The following is a 25,211-nucleotide window of genomic DNA, read 5'->3' as shown; positions in this document are numbered from 1 at the left end:
TCATTACCCAAGGTAGCAGCAGAGGAAACCTTGAGACCTTACACCCTAGTTAGCTAGTTATTTCCTTAGATAGCCTGGTTTCTCTGTTTGAAATTAATCGTGTCATTATACAGACCTTTCCTAGACTTTATCAGAAATCATCGGTATTTTTCTATCAGTTGCGATTGTTTTTTATGTGTGAGGTGATCTGATTGCCAGGATGTTTCTAGATAAAAATTGACCGCGATTAAAACGCTCGGAAGAAAAATTCGTGCAAAATGACATCATTAGTTGTTATCGTCGCGATAGCTGATTTTGGCTATTGCGATAAGGGTGTTGCTATTGCACTATACGCCTCTATTATACGCCTCTTTTCCGTCGGTCTCTTTGCAATTATAAATGTCATCATTGCACTTTCGATTGGCCTGAGCGCTTTAATCGCAATCAAAATTTATCGATTTTAACCAAGTTTTAATCGATTCCACATCACCTCAAACATCAAAAACAATAATAAATGATAGAAAAATACTGATACTTTCAGGAAACATTGAGCCTTATTTGACAAGCAGCTGAGTAGGATCAGAGAAACTGTAAATGTGAAGCCTTTGCTCAATGTACCTACTAACTGACCTTAAATGAGAAGCCTTTGCTCAATATACCTACTAACTGACCTTAAATGAGAAGCCTTTGCTCAATGTGCCTACTAACTGACCTTAAATGAGAAGCCTTTGCTCAATGTACCTACTAACTGACCTTAAATGAGAAGCCTTTGCTCAATGTGCCTACTAACTGACCTTAAATGAGAAGCCTTTGCTCAATATACCTACTAACTGACCTTAAATGAGAAGCCTTTGCTCAATATACCTACTAACTGACCTTAAATGAGAGGCCTTTGCTCAATGTACCTACTAACTGACCTTAAATGAGAAGCCTTTGCTCAATGTACCTACTAACTGACCTTAAATGAGAAGCCTTTGCTCAATGTACCTACTAACTGACCTTAAATGAGAAGCCTTTGCTCAATGTGCCTACTAACTGACCTTAAATGAGAAGCCTTTGCTCAATATACCTACTAACTGACCTTAAATGAGAAGCCTTTGCTCAATATACCTACTAACTGACCTTAAATGAGAAGCCTTTGCTCAATGTACCTACTAACTGACCTTAAATGAGAAGCCTTTGCTCAATATACCTACTAACTGACCTTAAATGAGAAGCCTTTGCTCAATGTACCTACTAACTGACCTTAAATGAGAGGCCTTTGCTCAATGTACCTACTAACTGACCTTAAATGAGAAGCCTTTGCTCAATGTACCTACTAACTGACTTTAAAGTTAGAGCATGCTTTACAATTTAACAAAAATACATTTAGATTCACTTGACAACCTTAACAAAAAATTAAAAGAGGTATGACTATGAAGCATGCTATTTGTGAAGCATTCGAGCATTTCAAGTCTTTACTATGATCTTTACTATGATCTTTACTATGATCTTTACTAAGATCTTTACTATAATCTTTACTATGATCTTTACTATAATCTTTACTATAATCTTTACTATAATCTTTACTATAATCTTTACTATAATCTTTACTATAATCTTTACTATGATCTTTACTATGATCTTTACTATGATCTTTACTATGATCTTTACTATGATCTTTACTATAATCTTTACTATAATCTTTACTATAATCTTTACTATAATCTTTACTATAATCTTTACTATAATCTTTACTATAATCTTTACTATAATCTTTACTATAATCTTTACTATAATCTTTACTATAATCTTTACTATAATCTTTACTATAATCTTTACTCTAATCTTTACTCTAATCTTTACTCTAATCTTTACTCTAATCTTTACTCTAATCTTTACTCTAATCTTTACTCTAATCTTTACTCTAATCTTTACTCTAATCTTTACTATAATCTTTACTATAATCTTTACTATAATCTTTACTATAATCTTTACTATAATCTTTACTATAATCTTTACTATAATCTTTACTATAATCTTTACTATAATCTTTACTATAATCTTTACTATAATCTTTACTATAATCTTTACTATAATCTTTACTATAATCTTTACTATAATCTTTACTATAATCTTTACTATAATCTTTACTATAATCTTCACTATAATCTTCACTATAATCTTCACTATAATCTTCACTATAATCTTCACTATAATCTTCACTATAATCTTCACTATAATCTTCACTATAATCTTCACTATAATCTTCACTATAATCTTTACTATAATCTTTACTATAATCTTTATTATAATCTTTACTATAATCTTTACTATAATCTTTACTCTAATCTTCGCTATAATCTTCACTATAATCGTTACTATAATAAGAGCCATGTCCGTTTGTCTGTCCATTGGTCCGGAGCCGTGGCAAGACCGTTGGGATAAAAGATTACTTGACACAGGAATTGATCTCGATACCATTTTACAGGCAGGCACACTACCAACTGCACCACTCGACCACCTTGCCAAAATTAGGAATAATTGTACAGATAGTTATTACACCTGATGATCTCTCATGGCACACTAGACATCTCTCATGGCACACTAGATTGCCAGGGTGCTAGCGATTTATAAATTGCAGTTGATTTCTAACTCGCATGTATGTGAGAACATGAGCAAGTCTTAGCTTTTTACAATTCATGAATTTTATATGTATGAACATGTATAATGTGATATGAATATGTATATGTATGAACATGTATAATGTGATATGTATATGTATGAACATGTATAATGTGATATGTATATGTATGAACATGTATAATGTGATATGTATATGTATGAACATGTATAATGTGATATGAGTATGCATATGTATGAACATGTATAATGTGATATGAATATGTATATGAATGAACATGTATAATGTGATATGAATATGTATATGAATGAACATGTATAATGTGATATGAATATGTATATGAATGAACATGTATAATGTGATATGAATATGTATATGAATGAACATGTATAATGTGATATGAATATGTATATGAATGATATGATATATATATCTATATCATGATCTTTATAAACAAAATGAGCAAAAGAACAATAAAAAATGTTTGGAATAACTCAACTAACTCTGTTCTTATAGATGGCTGCCAGTAGATCAGAGAGGTTTTCAGCGACAAGCTTGAGGTCTGTCTGATTCTGAAGGCAAAAGAGGATTTGAGAGTTGCACAAGTCCAGCACAATGTGTCTTGAGTCTACAAACCATAAACATGTCATCCAATTGCGGACAGAATCACGTGATAACTTCTTCCTGAGTCCACCATCGGTACTTACAAGAAAATTATCTTGCGATAAATGAAACAACTATATATGTATAATTCATAATATATTCATAGTATATATTATAAATATATTATTCATAATAGCAAATTATAAATTATTTATATATCATATATAATATACTACATATAATATACTATATGTAATATATTATTATGTAAATGAATAATTAACTTTGAATATATATATATATATATATATATATATAGTAGGCATATATATATTATATGATTATATATATTATATGGCTCATCGGAAGTCATCTTCAGATACAGAGGACAGCTAATAATATTAGGAGTCAATTATTCATCAGGATAACTCTTTGCTTGATGAAATATAAGTTTGACTGCCACCAGCAATCTGTAAGCCATCATCAACACCAATTGGTGAGAACAGATTCGATTAAACAGACATTCTGAGAAGAAACATACCTTCATGGTCAAACAGAGGAGAATTTATAAGCTTCGACAAGCATTTTAGCTTGTGAACTCCGAAGTCCGAGTTACGTTTAGGAATAACCCGTATCGTCTCGGAAAATGAAGACGCTAAAGAATCTGGGGGCAGAAGTTTGAGAAGCTCTGGGAACACATCTACTACCCTGTAATGCAACAGGAAAACAACCGACATAGAGTTGTCTGCTCTTGTTAATAAATACACAACTTCTGGCCAGCAGACCAGTGACCATATGTAAGCGTGAAGGTAGCTATTACCTAAGAAAAACTGACAGTATTTCATTACCACCAAAAGTGAAAACTGAATGGCTACATCTAAGGAAAAAAGCGTGGTCGTTAGTCAATTCTCATCAATCTACTGCTAGTATGATGAAATCTACACGCCTACATAAAAGACATGTCAACATGTTGACATGTCCTAACATGTTGACATGTTGACATGTCCTGACATGTTGACATGTCCTAGGGTCTAAATCTACTAGACCAGTCGTTTTCATACTAAATTAGATGAACTCAATATTTTTTCAGTGTCATTCATGCCACATCTCCTGCCTACCTCTGCAAGGAAACTCCTATCATGAAAATATGACTTGATTACTTGAGCAGGTTGCTGGCAAAGATCATTAGAGCTTGGCAAACAAATCACTAAATTTTCCTTTAAAAGAATCTCTGCTGCTATAAGCCAAAGTTACAGTACTTACAGACTTACCATACTTACTTGCTCTGACTGTACTTACAGATGAGCAGTAATAAAAATAACAAACATAATTAGCAAACAGACCCGCACCTTGTTATGATAGTCAGTTTACTACCATCCTTGTCGGTACTCTTCACCAGCTTCTGCAGAGCTTTCCAGAAGTTTTCCATGCTCATGCACAACAGGCCATGTTCCGCATCCTCTCGTTTGCTGTATGAAAACAACCGCACAAGCGTAAAGATGATCCTAGACGGTGTTCTAATTGCCTCAGTAAACATAACATCAGTAAAAATAGTCTGAAGAAGTTGTATAGGTGGTAATTAAGTCTTCATAAAAGATAGCTTGTTACAGGCCTCCAACTCGTGACATGCAGTTTGTTAGACCTACACTCTACCAACTGTGCTAATCAAACACCTAAATATGTAGGATAATCTTTACTGTAATAAGAACGGTGTTTTGCTCTTATTGAAAAATCAGGAAAATATTGGAATATTGAAAAAATTGTCGTACGCATAAAGACTAAGTAGGGCTTATCTTTTGTGAAAAAGCAAGCGTACTTCAAGCAATCAATTGGATCAATTGGCAATCTTAGAACTTTCACTTTCTGAAAAAAAGAGCAATGGTCCGATTAGGAACTCAAGAATCAACCATCGGATGATTTAAGAACAATTGGCCTCAATAAACGTGTTCATGGATTGTCATCGGGAAACAATTTGTGTTGAAAACGAGAACAATCCCAAGCAACGCCGCGCTTAATGCTTGTTAATTATATAGCAATATAATACACTAGAAATTCTCCTGTCATACGGCCCACGACCTGATAATGGAATAAGTGATAATGGAAAAAAGAAATAGCAGTGCTGGTTGTTGAAAAAGTAGTTGTCAAAAAGTATGTTTTACAACAATAAATCACACCTAATCACACAAAAAACCCACCTAATCTACTATCTCAAACCTATGTTTTACAACAATAAATCATACCTAATCACACAAAAAACCCACCTAATCTACTATCTCAAACCTATGCTTTACAACAATAAATAACACCTAATCACACAAAAAATCACACCTAATCTACTACTATCTCAAACCTATGCTTTACAACCATAAAATGAATATTAACTAAAGCTGTAGGCCTAACCTTTTGTAATGTATGTAATTTAACAACAACAATAAGGAAATATGTTTAATATAACTCCGAAATGCAAAATTAGAAGTAAAATGGCAAGCTACTGTGTACTATACACAGTTTAAAAGTTGGTTGTGTTGAATGTAGAATGGTTTTGATAGCGATCTTTAGCAGAAAGCAAGTATGAGCATTCACGCGTCTGGAAGTTTTCTGCAAGCTGGAGCAAAATAAATAAATGTTCTCGTCATAAAGGGGCATTGTAGTTCGGCCATAGATTGTACATAAGTTGTAAAGAATTTCGGCTAACGTTTTAAATAATTTAATGAAACCTTCAGTAAGTGGACAAAAAACATAGGCTGATAAACTGTGTACCACAATTTTGTACCTGTAAATCGGTCTACGCTTCAAACGGTCTACGTTTATTACAGAAACCTTCGAATAAATTCGATTAATTATTCTTATAATTAAATCTAACAAAAATATTAGAAACCTTAGCAAATAAACAATGCCATAGACTGGTGAAATGAGCACGTTTTTCTTGTGAAATGCGCACTGCTAAATAATTCTACTATCTGTCGCACGGCTTTATTGGCGTATCGTAGGCCGGTCTTAACTATTATTAAACCAAGCTTTTCAAGCATTTTGTGGCAATTTTTGGCCAAATTAATCTGTCTATTTATGTATAATCCGATCAGATGGGTAAGTTTTAAGATACTGTCAACACTTTTCAAAGACTTGGTAATATATTTAAATAGGTTTATATGTGTTTTGTATCGTTATTATACTTTAACGACTTTACAAAAAAATGGTTAAATTTGTTGATGAGATTTCGATACAAGGGTTTGCGATGTTGTTGATGAATAATTTTCGTAAGTTGTGTGCACATGCATTTATCATAAAAACTCTCAAACATTCGCTCCGCTTGTTTGGTCGTGGGAATATATTACAATATAATATAATCTTTGCTATAATAAGAGCCATGTTTGCCCATCCGTTTGAAGCCATGCTAAGAGCGTTAGGAAAAAAATTGCCTTTGTACAGGAATCAAACCCAGAGCTTCAGATATAAAGGCAGGCGCGCTACCACTACACCACTTGGTCAACTTGCTGTGCCATGAAATAAGTAGGGCTACAGTGATTACACATGACAATCTCTCACGGCGCACGAGAGTCGTACTAGTATAACACAATACAAAACTGAGCAAAGTTAGAAAGGACATTCATACTCGGCATGCAGATAGGCAGAGCGGATGATGAATTTGAAGAGAAGATCAAACACAGCGATGACATTTTTAAAAAGTTCTCGCTGATTGTCTTGCCCATCAAGCACTCGCTGTATTTGGGTTAACAGCTCTCTGTGCACAAGTGGAGCGCAGAACGATCGCTCTATGTATAATTCTATGATTGGTAAGAATTGCTGGTAATTCTTCTCCTTGCTGAACTTGAGTATGTGAATCTAAAAAACAGTAAATTATGATGGTTTGAGATGCTTCTTTCATGTATTTCATTTACTTATAGAAAACATAAATACAATAAACAGAAAACAATAAATATAAGGCTACCAAAAAGTAAATGAAAACTGTACATCGCCAAATTACCATAAAAAGTACATTATTACATCGCTCATTTTTGAGTCAATATTTTTCCACTCGTTGTCCAAAGCAAACTCTGAATTTTTAAACTCGGCAACTTTTCCAGCCTAGAAAAGACAACAACAACTTAAGACTTTATAGAAGAGATTCGGCAGAATAGCAGCGTTGAGCAGGAGACAAAGAGTTACTCACCAAAGCTTCAAATATCCGTGGCTGATGATAACAAGCCTCTATATCACAAGTCATTTGGAATAGAGTGTTTAGGAAATCAGTGTGGTGCTACAACAGGTATAGTGATATGCATGAGTGCACTCTTACTCGAATTCCAACAAAACTCATTTCATTAGGTTTAGTGATATGCAAAAGCTTACAAAAAGATGTGTTTTTATGAAAGAAGGTAAAACGACTCGAAAAACAAAGCAATCAATTACCTTGACACTAATTGCATTGTAGGAAGTTTTGTCTGAATAAAAGCTGTATTTAAAATATAAATCTTATGTAAAATATATGACTACAATAAGGAGTTGAGATCAGGTTAATATATGACTACAATAAGGAGTTGAGATCAGGTTAATATATGACTACAATATGGAGTTGAGATCAGGTTAATATATGACTACAATAAGGAGTTGAGATTAGGTTAATACATGACTACAATAAGGAGTTGAGATCAGGTTAATATATGACTACAATAAGGAGTTGAGATCAGGTTAATATATGACTACAATAAGGAGTTGAGATTAGGTTAATACATGACTACAATAAGGAGTTGAGATCAGGTTAATACATGACTACAATAAGGAGTTGAGATCAGGTTAATATATGACTACAATAAGGAGTTGAGATTAGGTTAATACATGACTACAATAAGGAGTTGAGATCAGGTTAATACATGACTACAATAAGGAGTTGAGATCAGGTTAATATATGACTACAATAAGGAGTTGAGATCAGGTTAGTATATTACTAGAACAAGGAAATACTAACATGAGGTGAGTCTAACATATTTTTAGGCTAAAAGAAATTGTAAACCTGCGAACTCACTCTCATTAGCTCGTCTCCCTTGACTCTCTGAACATTCAGTAGAACTCTGTCCAAATTAGCAATGTCATCTTTCCATTTGAAGAAACTTACAAGGTTGGCTAAAATATGTAAATAAGTAAATAAATAAATAAATACAGTGAACTTGAAAAAACAAAAACCTAATTGCTATGATATATAAATCCATCAGGCGGATATTATTATTAAAACATACTACCGGTAAAATAAAGACCATCTATAAGGCCTATCCTTACCATCCTGAGTGAGCTTGGTGGAACACAGAGTTGTTCGAACAAACAATGATTCCTTCTGGCTGATAGTACATTGGCTGTTGGACATAGACTTAGTACCTGGGCTGTCCGAGTCAAAAGCAAGTGAGAGATAGTGGGGAGCAGCACCCTTCATTCCACTGTTAGACTGTAAATCATTGTTAAGATCAAGCAAAATTGACAAACGATACGTAGAAGCTCAGCCTTAGGATCGTGACAGAGACACCTGCAGACACCTGCACACCGCTAACAAAATAAATACCACTAACAAGGAGCATCCATTGAATGACATACTCTCTTATTTATGGTTACCATCACCTCCGACAAATAAGCAGTTAACTCCAACAATGTTGGCTGCTAAACAGAGAAGAACAGGTGGTACCGTAGCGGGGAATAACAGCACAAATGATGTTGTTACAGCAAGCCCAAGTCCTATAATATATTGAGCCAGTGCAACTGTGGACTCAGTTGATTGAGAGTTAAAACTACGGCAAGGTGTACCAAGGAACAGGTGGCATGCAGAGCTTATTGTCCCTTTAAATCATAGTCTTGTGCAGTGACTATCAAAGCACAAATAAAGCATAATGACAGGTATCAATTGTGTGCAAGGGAGAAGTGGGATAATAATAATTGCTTAGAGTGTATGAGTTGCAGGAGTAACTGCTAGTGAGAGGAGATCAATGAGCTTGAGAAATCCGCTAGGGTGAGATGGGGAGATAGAGAGGGCTCATCCTAAAATGTTCACATTTTATGTGAAAAATGGGAAAGGGTAATAATTCAATCAGCATATAATACATAGATGAGCGATGGAGGGAGTTGGACAAAAAAGAATTATTGTTAAATAAGCATGTATGGACAAACAGACAAGGGGAAACTTACTGCTTCAAGAACCTTCAACTATAAAATAATAATTATGTTTAATACAAGAGGAGCAAAAGCCTTATTTATAAAGAAACTAAATCCAGATTTGCTTGACCTCTAGCCTAAGAATGCCTAAGAGATGTAACAAATGAGGAGAGATGAGGCTAAGAGGAAGGAGTATAAGTAATAAAAGAGGTGCGCTGAGAAGAGAATTATTAGAATATACCACTAGTGAGAGGTAGCAACTTTCATCGGAATTCTTGCAAATTATCTCACAGTCAAGTATAGATAACTCCATCATACTCTTGATTCTCTAAGAGATGAAAACCAGTTAACCACCCACGCTTTTTAGGCAAACGAATAGGAGAAAAAGATGCAGCAACAGAATAATGAAGCAAAATGAACTGAATGAATGCGATGAGAGACAAAAGTACAAGTTTGCAAAGATAGTACAAATAGCCATGCTGGTTCTCACCTCGTATTTTGTGGGCTACAAAGACATTCAGAATGATTGCTGTACAACAAGTTCTTATGTCTCTTGCTATATAAAGCCACCTCCCCATAGACATCGGTTTGTATGGGCAATTCATGTTCCATGTCAAGGTCATCCAACAAAGTCAGTGGGACAAGTGAAAACAATTCTCGGTAGAAACCAACCTTATAGACGCACAGCCTGTGCATTCGATCCTGCACTGTTGTGCCGTATCGGTCTTCAAGAGGAATGTAGGAAAAGGCAAATAACTTCTTCTCAGGAGCATTATCTGCAGAATAAATCGCCTCAGCTATAGTAGAACAATCATTACAACTCTCTGTCTACCAGCAAGACAGACTGATTACCATGTCACGTTCAGCAGTTGCTGCTGGAGACTAGCCAGTCGAGGTGTGATCAACTCACGCAACTCAACAATTGTGAGACTTCATCCCTAGTAAAGTAGACACTCCTATAACGCATACATCCTATAGCGTAAATTCCAGATAATGTAAAGAATTTGTGTGAAGTCTTTGCTTCCTACTACGTAAAAAATTCCCTACAACATAAAGTGCCAAGTCAGGCGAGTTCTCAAATTCGATTTGAACGTTAATCTATCTTGCCACATGTGGGAAAAATAAAACAACGAGCGTATAGCGTTATAGATGTATTATATACACAACTTCCGTTACTTTCTAGTTCATCGTAATAAGTTGTCAGATAATGTATGTTGATAAAACAGAGAATAAGGGTAGCTGAGTAGTTTTTCGTAAATACAAAGGCGATCAATTCGAGAAGCTGTTACGGCGTCGCTCCACCAATCCAAACGTTATAGTATAGAGTTAGTATCGTCAAAAGTTCTCTTTTATCCTAACCTGACACTGGATACAAAAGACGGAAAATAGGTAGTACCGCCTTTTTGTAAAATATTTTGTTGTTTTGCTTTCTTGTAGATGTATAAAATATTCGTTATTAGTTTTACTTTGCAGAGTAGACTTTGCTGTTTAGAAAAAATGAGCAAATCGTTGTGAATGAACGCCGAGGATATGTGCTCCCAATCTACTTATTGTAAAATCATCGCAATCATGGTGTATAAAACCGGTGAGATTGATCCTAAAAAGGGGAAAAAGTTGCCGATGCAAACTAATAATGCTGCAGTTACAGAACAGTCCACAAAGTAAAAAAGTCAAGGTTTTGCTTGTTGTATAGCCAAAGGAGTAAGTTTGGAAAGATCTTGAGACAGATTAGGCAATTTACATGTATTTTACTGTTTTACAACGTAAAATACCTATAACGTAAATGGTCCTGGAATGGATTATTTACATTGTTGGAGTGCCCAACGTACAAGTACAAATGTCACCTGACTACATCTGACAGCAATGTAGAATAAGACTCTAAGTAAAGCCAGGGGGAGATCAAGGAATGAGTGCTATTCTTGTGTACTAGGGCTAGGCTTAAACACTATCAATAAAAACACTCAGTGGTAACTTTACAGTTGCCAAGGTTGAAAAATCATAGGCACAGAGGCTACAGCTAACATATAATATCATAGATTCAGAAGTTACAAGCTAACATATAATATCATAGGCACAGAGGCTACAAGCTAACATATAATATCATAGGCACAGAGGCTACAAGCTAACACACATTACAATGAAAAAAGACATTAGCAGTATCATTAAAAACTTAGGCTGAAGCACACAGAAGAAATAGCGAACGGTCTTTGTTGCCCCTACTGCTGACCCTACTGCTGACCCTACTGATGACCTTACTGTTGACCACTAGATTACTTGAGTTCATTAGGAATTATTGATATTTATGCTTGTTGATTTGTAGAGCTTACCTGGTTAATCATCACTATGTTAGCGCATTTAATAAACAACCTGCCGTACAGCGAATAAAGTACTTTTGACTTATGATAAGAACTCGACCACTCAACTAAACTAATATGATTGAGACCAAAAGTGGTTCAAAAACAAAATTAGTAAAAGCAGATACTAGAAGACTATAAAATTTATATTAAAAGCAGTAATAAAAATTGATTTGTGTAAAAGTCAAAAAGAAAAGATTGCGCTTTGAAATGCAAAGCTGATGTTAGTAATAGCGTTTGCAGTGCCTCTAACTATGACTCCAAAGTGCTTCTGTCTGCAGGCAATCTAAACTAATGAGCTGACAGGTGAACTTCGTAACCTTGAACAAGAAATCATCCAACTAGCTTACATATCTTTACTCTACATTTCTTTATATTTAAATGAACAATTAGCTCTTCATCTATATATACATGTATAAATCTCAAAGGCTGTCTTTTAGTTAAACCCCATGTCATGTTATAACAATCAAAATTTAGCGATGAAGAATTCGCATGACACTAGTAAGAGTAGATCTCGAGAAGTCCAGATCTAGAGGTGACAAACTTGACCATTAAACTGCACAAAATACAATGGATTAATTGGGCAGATAGTAATTATATTGGTTAAGATACCCACACATAAAGCGCTTGCTTGGGGTAAATAATTAGCACTGTCGACCATTAGATGTAACGATTGTCGAACTGGCCCAAAACACGAGTATTGTTTTAATAAAGATTTTAGTAAACATCTAGCTTTTCAGGTAAGTTACTCTAACTCATAAGGTAACTAATCTAATACCCATGCAACACCTGGCATTCAGCTTGTTATATAATAAAGCTAGAAACTGTAAACTTCGAAGTGAAAGCCAGAATAAAAAAGTTAGGGACTGAAAATGTTACTAGCAGAGAGCCTAGCTTTGGCACTTACTAGAACAATGACGGAACTCTATACGAAGATGGCAGGAATGAAACTGGTGCTCTGTTAGCCCGATTTTAACAACTTCATTCCATCGTGGATGGTTGCTGTGATAGAAGACGGCACTCTCATAGTGTGAGGTCGGAGCATCACTTGCATCACCAGCGATGCAGGGCTAACAGGAAATAATAATTTTCATTGTATCGGCAGAGTGTTAGGAAAACCTTGGAAGCTGATCTGGATAGCTAGCCAATCATTAAGGCTGATCTAAATAGCTAGCCAATCATTGAGGCTGATCTAAATAGCTAGCCAATCATTAAGCGATCACAAATTGTTGATGATTTAAAATACATAATTAAAATGGTACAGCGATGACCTAATAAAGGAAAAATCTCATTCATCAATCTATTTATTAATGAAACAAATTGTTGTGCTACGTCGATGTGTGCGTCAAAGCAGATGTGTACACTACGTATCAGCCACCTGTGTAATGCATGCTATCAGTATGAGTTAGAGATACACGGTTACACTAGTCCGTACTTACTAGTTGCCACTTTCTAGTCGTCACTAACTAGTCATATTTAATCAGTCGACACTAACTAGTCCGTAACTAACTAATCGTGACTAACTAATCTATAAAAACTGAGACTGACTCATCATCAGACAACTCCAGAACGTGTAACTATTATTCTCACCCTTAATAGATACTGTACTTATCTAGTAAGAGCGAGAATAATCTGTGGCAGAAGCTGGTAATCATAGAAACTGTGACAACACTCGATACCACAATGATTACTTATCACCATAAAATATCAGCAAACTCGCTAGCACATATTAACTAGAAGTAGGGTGAAGAGTTGTTGAGCAGTATTTGTCAAGGCTTGTGCTCCATCTACATGTATATATGTATAAAAATCTAAACAGGTCAGTGTTTGTTTGTCTGTTGCTTGTTTGACTTTTGTTTTCTGTCGTCGGTATGTCCAGTTATAACTATTACAATCTACGAATGAAAAATCCTTTCACAATTTAATTGAACTTCTGACAATTAAATCATAAATTTACAAACAAGAGCGCATAACTCTTAGGCTAGACTGTTCTTTGTTTTTATCATTCTAAACTATCTTATCTATCCTTATTGAATGTTTTTTGGAAGCCATTTTAAAATCAATTACCTTTTTTAATGTGTAATTTTTAAATCTCATATTTCTTGTTCTTCTTAAGCTCGGTCGGTAAATCAGTAAAAGCTAAATACTTTTCACGTGGCCCAATGTATTGTCTCGAGTAGGAATTGTCTCTACATCCTCTTTCCGTTTGGACAGACAAAGTATCAGATGAAGACAGCCCGATATCTCATTTTTGTGTTTGTACCAGTATCGAGATATACCAGTAACGTTGTATTCAAAGTTTTAATAGATACATGTAGCTTCTGCTGCAACAGTAAAGCTTTTATACACACATTTCTATGTGTTCATTGTTATTATTAATTCAACATATTCACTTTTTTTTAAAAAGTTTGTATCAATTGTAGCAGTATCAAAAAAATTTTTCATTGTAATCGTTGTTGCAAAACAAATTTTATCTAGACTTGCTAATTATTTCACATTTAAACACATTTAAAACAGTTGTTTTTTTTCTCTCAATTTATTTGAAGTGCGCCAAATGATATAAAGTTTAAAAGTTAGAATGGTAAGTATTGTATATGTTAAACAAAAATTAATGTTCTGTTCAAAGACTTTTTTATTACCCGGGAAATGCCGGGCATTCATCTAGTTCTCTATTTTTTTATATAAGTGAGCCTCTGTTCCTCAGGTTCCTCTTTAATAACCAGTATAACCATCTTATGATGGATGAGTAAGACAAAACTAGTCTTTGGTAACCATACCAGCTCCTTGCCAGTATCATCCACAACCAAGATCTTGGCCTCTATATTTCTATCGGCTCTCTTTGCACCACGTTCAAACTCCGCTTCAAAGAGGTTAACATAGAAATCATTCCTCGTCTCGTCTACAAATAACCGCAGCTGGTTCACAGTCTTTACAGCTGGTTCACAGTCTATGCTGTTTAACAAAGTGAATGCCAGTTCTAAATCAAATCATAAAATAATATTAACCCAAAATATATATATATATATATGACATATATATATGACATATACATATATGACATACATATATGACATACATATATGACATACATATATGACATACATATATGACATACATATATGACATACATATATGTCATATATGTATATATGACATAGGCAGCATGAATTCAACAATCCTTGTACAACCATACCTCAACTTTCAAACATTTCTTTCTCCACTAAATTGGATGTCCATGAAAAAATTCAAGATTTTTACGCCCCGGATTCCAACCCAAAATTCAGCTCCCGACTGTATCCTATTATGCATAAATTGTTTAATGTCACAATTGATAGAAATAGAAGATAAAAAATGTTCTGCTGTGCTTTTCATTTCACACGACCTTTGCTAGGATATGTTACTCTTTCATTAGAAAAACTGAGATTGACTCACCATCAGACAACTCCAAAAACTGACATATACAACACTTACAAATTGTTCGTTACTTAATAGTCTTAGGTAGGATATATTTTATTAAAATAAAACAGTCTATTTCTACGCATTTCTATTTATTGTAACCACCACAAGAGAGCAAATGAGTAAGCAAAGCTAAGGTGTGCGCTGCTACAGATACAGCAGTATAGTACAGTACAATCCCTAACCTAGTCTGGCTTATTATTAGATTTTTTGAGGCAATCACTGTATTTTAGATATTGCTTGCTCTCGTATGACATATGTATTTAGTTTATGGTGCCAAAAACACATTATGTTTTTAAGAACACAAAAAAATTTTCTGGTGTAAAACACGCTTTTAAAGTTGTTACCTAGATTTGGAAGAAATTTCGAACGAATCGCTTTTCGAACAGTCTTCTAAAATAGATTGTGGTCAAAAACTGAGGTATGACTGTATTTCCCATTAGAAGAAACATCAAATGTATACATGCATATACAAAGTATAACATGCAGTTATGGTCAATACCCAGTGTTGTAGCCACTCTAGGGACAGAGAACATAACAGTACAAAGGTGCCATATATCACAACAACATAAATAGCGTGTATGCGATCGATCTACATGTATATCAGAGGTATACATATCTCTGATATACATGTATATCAGAGAGATATATATATATATATATATATAGATATATATATATATACATCCATTCAAAGATTCTATACAGCAGCAAGAGATAGTAATAATTAGTACACTCATTACAAACACTTTAATTTATGTAAAAAAAACATTGACACGTAATGAAACTTGAACCCACAACTTCTGACACTACAAAATCATCCAACAAAACAAGGAGACAAAACAAAGAGCGCGGACTCCTTTAAGAACACAAAAAGCATGCTGACAAGCAAGGTTGGTGCGCTTGTCACACGGTCAACTTATTAATAAAAGTTGAGCAAAAGGTAGTTGAAGAACATCTCTTGCTTTCAAAGAATATCATATCATGGCTATAGGAATATGTAGATGGAATGAGTTATCCAACTAATTCTTGAGCTCATGTCTTTTATATACACTACATAACTAATTGCATGCCCCGCATTGCACGGCTAATAGAGAAAGTTTTGCATAAAAAAATCTTTCTTAATCAACATTTACCATTCTAACTATTAAATAAAGGTATCTGTTTATTTTTGTGTGAGTCCGGCCAATGCATAATTCAAGTATTTGAAAGCTCGAGACATAGCTAAGATTGTTGAAAAACATTTCTTACTTTCTATGCTACACATTTGTCCCAACTTATAAACAGTGGCAGGTAATGTAGTTGCTATTGACTAAGTTTCTTTACCCAATAAATTTGAGTATCTTAAGCTAGTAACTTGAACTAACATTGTAATCATTACTATAATAAGATCTGTGGTCTATTATAGATACTGAAAGTCGTCTGTCTGAAGCCAGCTTCAGATTCATGAGGAATGAGGATATTTATGGTTATGAGAATACTGTTTCATGTGAATCTAGAGGGAGAGCACATACCTGGACCCACCTCATTGGGTAACAGTAATGTAATTAGATTACATTATACGAATACAGTGCACCCTCATGATACGATTTTGATCTGTTCCAGGGTTGGCATTGTGTGGGGAAAAATCGTAGGTGGGGTATAGAAACCATAGTAATTATATATTGCAAACATCCCCTGGTAAAAATTGTCAAAATTTTATATATGTAAGTGCTGCACATACTAAAAATTAGTAATGAAATAGTATGTTAACCTTAGTAACTATAGTTACCTACAGTAACTTTATTGTATTTAGTCGTTATGATCTGCAATAAAATGTAACATTATGATGTACCGTAGAGTTTTTATTTTTAAGACAGACATAAAACAAACTTTAAATTCACCGCAAATAAGTTTAGCTTACTAAACAGACACACTTAAAGCTAAGCTTTAGTATGTATTTTTAACTATTTTACTGAATTTCAACTTTTTATCACTAAAATTTTATCATTTATCAGTTTCTGTCATCGCTTTCACTGTAACTTTTAGCAAACCTGTTTAAAAACTTTTTCAACCTAACTCGGCAAAAAAACCTGAACAATGCTGTTTTCGTAATGAAGTGAATTTTTGTTAGCTGGTTAATGGAGGTTGTTTAATCAATAGAACTTGGGTATGAAGGGATTGCAACTCCAACTTTGCTATTGGTTTTAAACTTTAAAGGGAAAATATTACTGTTTTACACATGATAATTACTGAACTCAGAGAAATCGGCCATCGTGTCTCTTTAAGGTGTTGTGAAAATATTTTTGTTGAACAGCATTTTGGCGTCTTTGTTATTTTGACGTACATAACAAGCACGCCGACTGCCAAATTTGGACACAAGCGAGAATTTTGTAAAATTCGTATGGTGAACAAAAATTTGTATGGTGAGGTGAAAAAAAATGAACGTGTTCCACTTCGTAAGGTGAAAAAATTGTATATCAGGGTTCTCTTATGCTGAGGGTGCACCGTACAAAAGAGAAGCTAATTTCAGCAACCACTTAAACGACGCATTTCATCTATATAGCTTAATAGCTTTCCTATGATACTATGTAGTGAAATTCTAAAGTATAACAGCATATCTAACTCTTAAAATGATTTTAGCAAACAAATGTATTCCTTCTCTGGTATTACATGGCTGTGGAAGAACCGGAGTCCTTGGTACTATTAACATGGATACATAAGTCAAATCCACCTTTAACTTAAAGTAAGTTGTAGTATTGATTCTGCATTTAACTAGTATTTTCACAATAACCACTAAAACTGAAATAGAAACTTTTATCAAAATCATCTTCAAGTTCCCAAGGAATACAACTTGCTAATGTCATAATCCTAGCCTTTGCACTAGCGTAAGAGCAACTAGTTTCATAATCCTAGACTTTGTATTAGCGTAAGAGCGACTAGTTTCATAATCCTAGACTTTGTATTAGCGTAAGAGCGACTAGATCATTCCCATCATGCAGAGACTGTTAAATCCAACACCAGGCTCTGATGGAAACAGAGCTTGACTCGCCTTAACACACGACAAAACCTAGACATTTGCTTTTATTAATATAAATAGTAGCTATGGGTTTCTTTTTGCGTAGTTGTCTATTTGACAAAACAACTTAACTGAAACAGAAATTGCCATGCCTGAAAAGAATGTTGTCTGAGTAAAAAGTCAACAAAAAAAATCTAATTTACATCTAAACTGAGCAGAACCAGCGTCAAGATGTCAAGGATAGCAGAACCAACTGTCTCAGAGTGTCAAGAATAGCAAGACTAACTGCTTTTGGATGTCAAGGCTAACAGAACCAACTACCTCAAAATGTCAACGATAGCAGAACCAACTGTCTCAGAGTGTCAAAAATAGAACCAGCTGTCTCAGGTTGTCAAGGATAGCAGAACCAACTGCCTCTGAATGTCAAAGATAGCAAACCAACTGTCTCAGAGTGTCAAGGATAGCAGAACCAACTGTCTCAGAATGACAAGGATAGAACCAACTGTCTCAGAGTGTCAAGGATAGCAGAACCAACTGCCTCTGAATGTCACGGATAGCAGAACCAACTGTCTCAGAGTGTCAAGGATAGCATGCTAAGATGTTTGCACTGCTTGCTCTTTTATGTCATCATTTGTCTAAACCAACCCTTGCGGTTTAAACAGAAAGCGAACATAAAGGTGCAAAATATGGTAACTTCATACAATTAGCGCAGTGTTCACGACTACAGATGTTCTACAATGCACAGCTGTACAGGCATGGCTGGGAAAGGGTGTTCCATTCCTGATGCATTACTAAAACAACTCAAAAGGGATAGCGGATAGAGGTGATAAACTTACGCTCCAATAGAACATAATGGGCACAGCGTTCTGAAATAGTTGATTAACAGGTGCAAGTTAATGCAGAGAATATATTGCAGAGAATATATTGCAGAGCCTTTAATGCAGGGCATATATATGATGCATAAAGGCAAATTAAAACCAAATTGCTAATTTATGCAAATTTCAGCAGTTACCAATTCACATTAAAGAAATGCTTTTAATAAACCAAGGAGAGGAGGCATTCCACTTGTGATAGAGAGCATGTATGACCTACCGGGAGCAATAACATCAGCAAAGCCAAGTTTTTGGGTGATGATGGTACTACGAGTAAAAAGCTGCGGATTTTTGTGCCGAATTGATGAGATCTCTCCATGCAGCATGCCTAGAGCCACATTCACCGCCCCTAATAATATAACCGTAGACATGTAGGAACAGCACAGCCGACACAGCTAGTAGACAGTAATGATTTCCAAATCAGAAGCTAGGCAAACAAGACTCAACGCACCAATTTCCTTGTCATCTATTTTTCTCTCCTTGACCTTTCTGATCAGATGATCTGTGATATTTGAAAAGTCATCATCTTTGTTGTTGCGAATGCTGTAAAAGCAGTAAATTACAGGATGCTTAACAATAACTAAAATGAAGAGCCAACAGTTGGCAGTCAATACACAAACATATGACAAATTCAGCTAATGGCAAAACAAGATAAAAGAAAACTCTTTACAACGAATATACCATAAAACCTCTATTCGAATGCCATGGTGCTCTATTTTTCAACCCTACCCCTATAGTGGCATTTAATTAAAGGTGGCATTCAAGTACTCGTGAAAGAGGTGGCGCTGTGTTTTTCCACTAGCTAGTCGAATTTTTGGGAAGATAAATTTAACCCTATTACGGGCGAAGCGATGCTAATGTTGCCTAAATTTTACATTTTCCTTCGACGAATCCATATTGATGCTGTCGACCTGAGCAATTCTGCTAAACAGTTTTTCACATACGCCAAAGTATCAGACCGAGTTAGACAATGAACTACTTTGACTATAAAATAGTAGCGTGGTATTGTTATTATTTCAATGGTCTCACTTTCAAAGTTTTAAAGAAAAAAGAATCGTAAAGCTTTGGAGTTAAAAAATTGACATAATGTTTAAGATTTTAAAGACATTTTTAACATTTCTCAGTTAGAATACGCCATTACAATGGCCGCTATTACATCATAAGGTGTTCCTGAAAAGCATTCTCACCGTTCATCAAAACGATTTAAAGCCTTCAGGGTTAAATTGTTAACTAAATTTTGGACGAAATTGAAAACAATAGATATGATTTAAACCATAGGACTTCAAATCAGAGTGTAGTTCTGATGACCGTGACAATAGATCTTTTCAGGTACAATGGCACTAAATTTATGGCAGCCGCTACAGCAACAGCAAAAAAGTTAATTGTTATCGATGTAACCGAGTCATTATTAGTACTATTTTGTGGACACTTTTCTATTGATCACTTGCTATTATAGGTTCATAAAGATCAAAGAATGTCAAAGTGGGGAGGCAAATAGAGGTGATGTTCAATTAAAGGGTGGCATTGTATTTTTCAACCCTTCCTCTATAGTGGTGTTCTATTAAAAATGGCAATCAAGTAAATGTAGCATTCAAATTGAGGTTTTGTGGTATAATATATAATGATGTTGGATGGCTCACGGTAAGAGAGACATGCTGAAGTCTTTTGTAAAACCCTCCTCATCATAGGGTTTAGGGTGTTTTGAGTGAAGTACATCCCTCAGTGGGAGAACTGAAACAGTTACACACAAACTTATACAAGCCTGCAGCGCCAGCGATTCACCTCTGCTATAGCAACTTAACAGCTATCATCTGAGGAAGTTCACCTGCAACTTAACAGCTATCATTTGAAGAAGTTTACCTGCGCAGCCATAAGGCCTCTTGTAAGCAATTACTCCGTTATCAGCTCGTGCGTTCTTCAAGCTACCAACTTTATACACTTGAGCAATGAGATAGGCATCCTCAAGGTTAAGGTCAGCTGTTGTCAAGTCCTAATTATAAAGAGGATAGCAAAATCAACAACGTCAGTAAATCTATATACAAATATATTACATCGAAGAACACCAGCATGTGAATTGAAGAGAGATGTACTAACATTGGGAAAACAGCGAGCATTGCTAGCATAGCACGAGGCCACACTCGGTCTTCTAAATGAGGGATTGGGGAGAACAGAATCATGCGTGAGTTGAAGATATGCTGCCATATCATTTGTGAGTGGAAGATATGCTGCCATATCATTTGTGAGTGGAAGATATGCTGCCATATCATTTGTGAGTGCAAGATATGCTGCCATATCATTTGTGAGTGGAAGATATGCTGCCATATCATTTGTGAGTGGAAGATATGCTGCCATATCATTTGTGAGTGGAAGATATGCTGCCATATCATGTGTGAGTCAAAGATATGCTGGCATATCATGCGTAACTTACAGAGATACTGTCTTATTTAATGTAATTTTAATAATTGAGCTGATTGCGTCATACAGTATTTGATCCAACAACAATGGACTTCACCATCCAGCGTGCTAGCACTTGTGCCATTCGGTTGCCTTTAAGATGTTAGAATTATTGTGCACATACTTATTCTCGCGCACAAGAGTATAGAATTTATTGCGCACAAGAGTATAGAATGATTGCAATTTTTCTACGAAAGGATTACTAACGAGTAACCTAAAGTCTACAGCCGGGTGTTCAACTGTGTCTTATGACCTTGACATCGCAAATGTCTATGCCACATTACGAGGAAGCACATTAAAATGCATGACGCCATTTCTAATACCACTGCATATAATAATGAGTATTCCATGAATGCTGCATCATAGCTTACAGCCTAATTCAATGATTCTACAGTGCATCCACCATATGACATTCATTCATTCCAGTGTTGGCATCTATAGCGAAAATATCATATTGAGTGATATAGAAACCCATAGTAATTATATAATGCAAACATCCTTGTAAAATCACCAAAATTTTATATAAATACCATACATTAAAAACTGGTAACAGAATAGTAGGTTAACCTTAGTAACTATAGTTACCTACGGCAACTAAGTGTATTTAGTGGTTATGATCTGCAATAAAATGTAACCTTACATTGTACTATGTGCAGCACACCGTAGAGAGTTCTTACCTTCAAGACAGACATAAGTATAACAAAAACTTTGAATTCAACTTAAATAAATTTAGCTTACTAAACACACACTTGAAGCTGAGTTTTAGTATGTATTTTACTAAACTAAACTTTTATTTTGCCATCTATAAAATTTTATCACGTATCTGTTTTTGGTTACGTTTTCATTGTAACTTTCATCCAACCTCATTAAAACTCTTTTCAACCTAGTTCGATAACCCTGAGCGATGATGTTCTCGAAAGTGGCCTTTCGCATACTTGACCATTTAATGGCCATCACGAGAAAAAATGAAATTTTATTTACCTTTGGAGCGACGTGACTTGATCTGGTATATGTATTCCCTTCGCTTACTTTTCACAAATTTACACAAGAAGAAAGCTTAACTGAGAAGGGAACGAGCATCGTATGTTTTTCATGCGAATGGAAGTGATTTCAGAAAATAGCATACAGTTGTAACATCTTCCTTATTCCGATGTATTTAGCACATCGACTCCCAAATTTGAATTTCAAGAAAAACCTTTGTAGATATCGTATGGCAAAAAAATGTCGTATGGTGGGACGAAAAAACGTTGTGTTCCACATCATAATGCCAAAAAAACTTGTATAACAGGGTCATCATAACTCGGAGAGTGCACTGTATAAGGGAACGGTCCTCCATGCATAACCTGTTCACTACCATCAGTAACGTAAATCCAAAATGGCGTAGTTTTTAAAACAAGTTTAATAAATATTAATATTAATAAATTAATAAACATGGTACTAGAGAACTCTCTACAACAGCATATTCAATGATATTGAGTCTTACCACAAACATAGCGGTAAAACTTTGGCCAGCCTGGGATCCCTGTGTTCCGTTTCTATATTGCTTGCACATGACACGTTCCCTGCAATGCAAGCAACTGATATAATATCCAGTATATATCAGTAGATGTCCACAATAGCCCATTACTAGAGATAGTTTGGTATAATTCACATCATATTGTAAAACAGTATTGCAAAGTAGCGTATATCTATAACGCAAACCATAACAAGCAGTTGGCTGTTTGTCAACAACTACAAATTTGTTTCAAGCAAATATACATGTATGTAGGTTTGCTCTCATTAGGTGATAGCTCCATAAGGTTCTGCAGTTATCACCTACATCTGTGTAAAACAAATTAGCAGTGAATAACTAACAGCTAAGTGCTGTTTATACTTTATACCATAATTGACCGGACACTTAAAGTATCAAGTCATCTCATTATATTATTCTAAAGTACTTTGCTAACAGTAAACTCAGAGTTAAGCGATAAAAAATGACATTTACAGTCAAGGCACACTTTGATAACAGCTATTATACTTCCTACTGACTATTTCTAGCTATCTGGCTTAGATGATTGTTGACTTGAAAACAAAATATATGAAAACAATACACAAAGCTAAAAGTGTGCAGAATCTCTAAATCAGTAATCGGGTAGACAGTTCTTCATAAAATATGAATGAGATATAGAATAACAAGGTGGCAAGTTCACTGCTAATAAAGTAAGCACAAGAAACAAATTTCTGTGTTTTAATATATATCAAATGCATAAAATACACAAAGCAACAGATGCTGAAATGTATTTTCATTTTTTAAGTCAATGAAAAGACCAATTACCATAAACTACAAAAAGTACTAAAATATAACAAAAATAATTCCACTACAGTATCTCCGTAACAAGCAATACTACAGTATCTCCTTAACAAGCAATATTACAGTATCGATGTAACAAGCAATACTACAGTATCTCTGTAACAAGCAATATTACAGTATCTCTGTAACAAGCAATACTATGGTATCGCTGTAACAAGCAATACTACAGTATCTCTGTAACAAGCAATACTACAGTATCTCTGTAACAAGCAATACTATGGTATCGCTGTAACAAGCAATACTACAGTATCTCTGTAACAAGCAATACTACAGTATATCTGTAACAAGCAATACTACAGTATCTCTGTAACAAGCAATACTATGGTATCGCTGTAACAAGCAATACTACAGTATCTCTGTAACAAGCAATACTACAGTATCTCTGTAACAAGCAATACTATGGTATCGCTGTAACAAGCAATACTACAGTATCTCTGTAACAAGCAATACTATGGTATCGCTGTAACAAGCAATACTACAGTATCTCTGTAACAAGCAATACTACAGTATATCTGTAACAAGCAATACCACAGTATCTCTGTAACCAGCAGAGATATGTCAGAATTTCTGGGCCTGTCATGAAGTTGATTGTATTTTGACATGGCTTGTTCAGCTTGAAAATAAACAAGCCTTAGTAAGTGAAGCAGTGAAAGACCTGTGTTAAGCATTCTATGAAATGTTTGAAACTCTCATCCACAGCAGATAAAACCATGAGTCAGCTTGTGCTGTCGAAATGAGCATTACATCTGACTTGTCATCACATCTACCACGGGCGACTAGCCACGCCATTCAGAGTTTAAACTCTATTAGAAATTGGTTTGACATGGAGAACTACTTGGAAAAAACAATTTATTGATGAACACCACCAGTTGAATGTAGAGAATTCTATTCCAACCGATTGCCTAATAACCCAATAACATGTCAAGTTATAAAACTAATGCAAGGGAACATCGGCCAAACAGCTCAAGCTGCTATAACCGTTTCCTGAGGAGCCAAAGTCAGTGACTACCTTCCAGTCAGAATATATGTTCAATCACACCAGCTTCTTACTAGCCCTGGTCTCCTGTCGCACTCTATAACCGTTCCTAATGAAAGAGTACTATTATAATATAGAGGCTAAGCGATGTAATAGTGGAGTGAGTAAACAGCTTCACACTGCCCTCATCTACTCCTATGATTTCCTACGGAGAATGCCCATATTCCGAAGATGTAATCTTATAACATAGAATTTATTCTACAGTCATCGACTTGATGACAACGATATTTTGCAATAGCTATTTTTCTATTTATTCATAAATAAATGTCACCTTTGACCTGGTCATTTATCACAACACTATAATGAAATAGCTTAAGAAATATCTCATGTTCTAAAGTAAACAAGCTGACT

General features: G+C 34.9%; 1 protein-coding gene across 6 annotated transcripts in view; it reads right to left on the bottom strand.

The window, feature by feature from the left end:
* LOC137388911 (dedicator of cytokinesis protein 4-like) overlaps positions 1-25,211 on the bottom strand; it is a 63,476-nt gene that overhangs the window by 20,236 nt on the left and 18,029 nt on the right. For 4 of the 6 annotated variants that reach the window (XR_010978043.1, XM_068075398.1, XM_068075401.1 and 1 more), the window contains exons 9-26: positions 22,958-23,036; positions 20,881-21,010; positions 20,661-20,751; positions 19,472-19,563; positions 19,241-19,369; positions 18,985-19,014; positions 14,472-14,593; positions 12,602-12,764; positions 10,013-10,116; positions 9,831-9,845; positions 9,374-9,391; positions 8,480-8,642; positions 8,229-8,326; positions 7,377-7,463; positions 6,819-7,048; positions 4,555-4,674; positions 3,747-3,913; positions 3,106-3,230 (exon numbers count right to left, since the gene is read on the bottom strand). Coding sequence is in view for 5 of the 6 variants with exons in the window: in XM_068075398.1 (XP_067931499.1) it covers positions 3,106-3,230; positions 3,747-3,913; positions 4,555-4,674; positions 6,819-7,048; positions 7,377-7,463; positions 8,229-8,326; positions 8,480-8,642; positions 9,374-9,391; positions 9,831-9,845; positions 10,013-10,116; positions 12,602-12,764; positions 14,472-14,593; positions 18,985-19,014; positions 19,241-19,369; positions 19,472-19,563; positions 20,661-20,751; positions 20,881-21,010; positions 22,958-23,036 (1,963 nt within the window). In the remaining variant the exon portion in view is untranslated. The remainder of the gene's footprint in view (positions 1-3,105; positions 3,231-3,746; positions 3,914-4,554; positions 4,675-6,818; positions 7,049-7,376; positions 7,464-8,228; positions 8,327-8,479; positions 8,643-9,373; positions 9,392-9,830; positions 9,846-10,012; positions 10,117-12,601; positions 12,765-14,471; positions 14,594-18,984; positions 19,015-19,240; positions 19,370-19,471; positions 19,564-20,660; positions 20,752-20,880; positions 21,011-22,957; positions 23,037-25,211) is intronic. The other 2 variants (XM_068075399.1, XM_068075400.1) reach the window with 2 other exon arrangements.

This window comes from Watersipora subatra, chromosome 2 (assembly GCF_963576615.1).
Source record: "Watersipora subatra chromosome 2, tzWatSuba1.1, whole genome shotgun sequence".
NCBI lineage: Eukaryota > Metazoa > Bryozoa > Gymnolaemata > Cheilostomatida > Watersiporidae > Watersipora > Watersipora subatra.
This window is presented reverse-complemented; position numbering and strand designations above follow the sequence as displayed.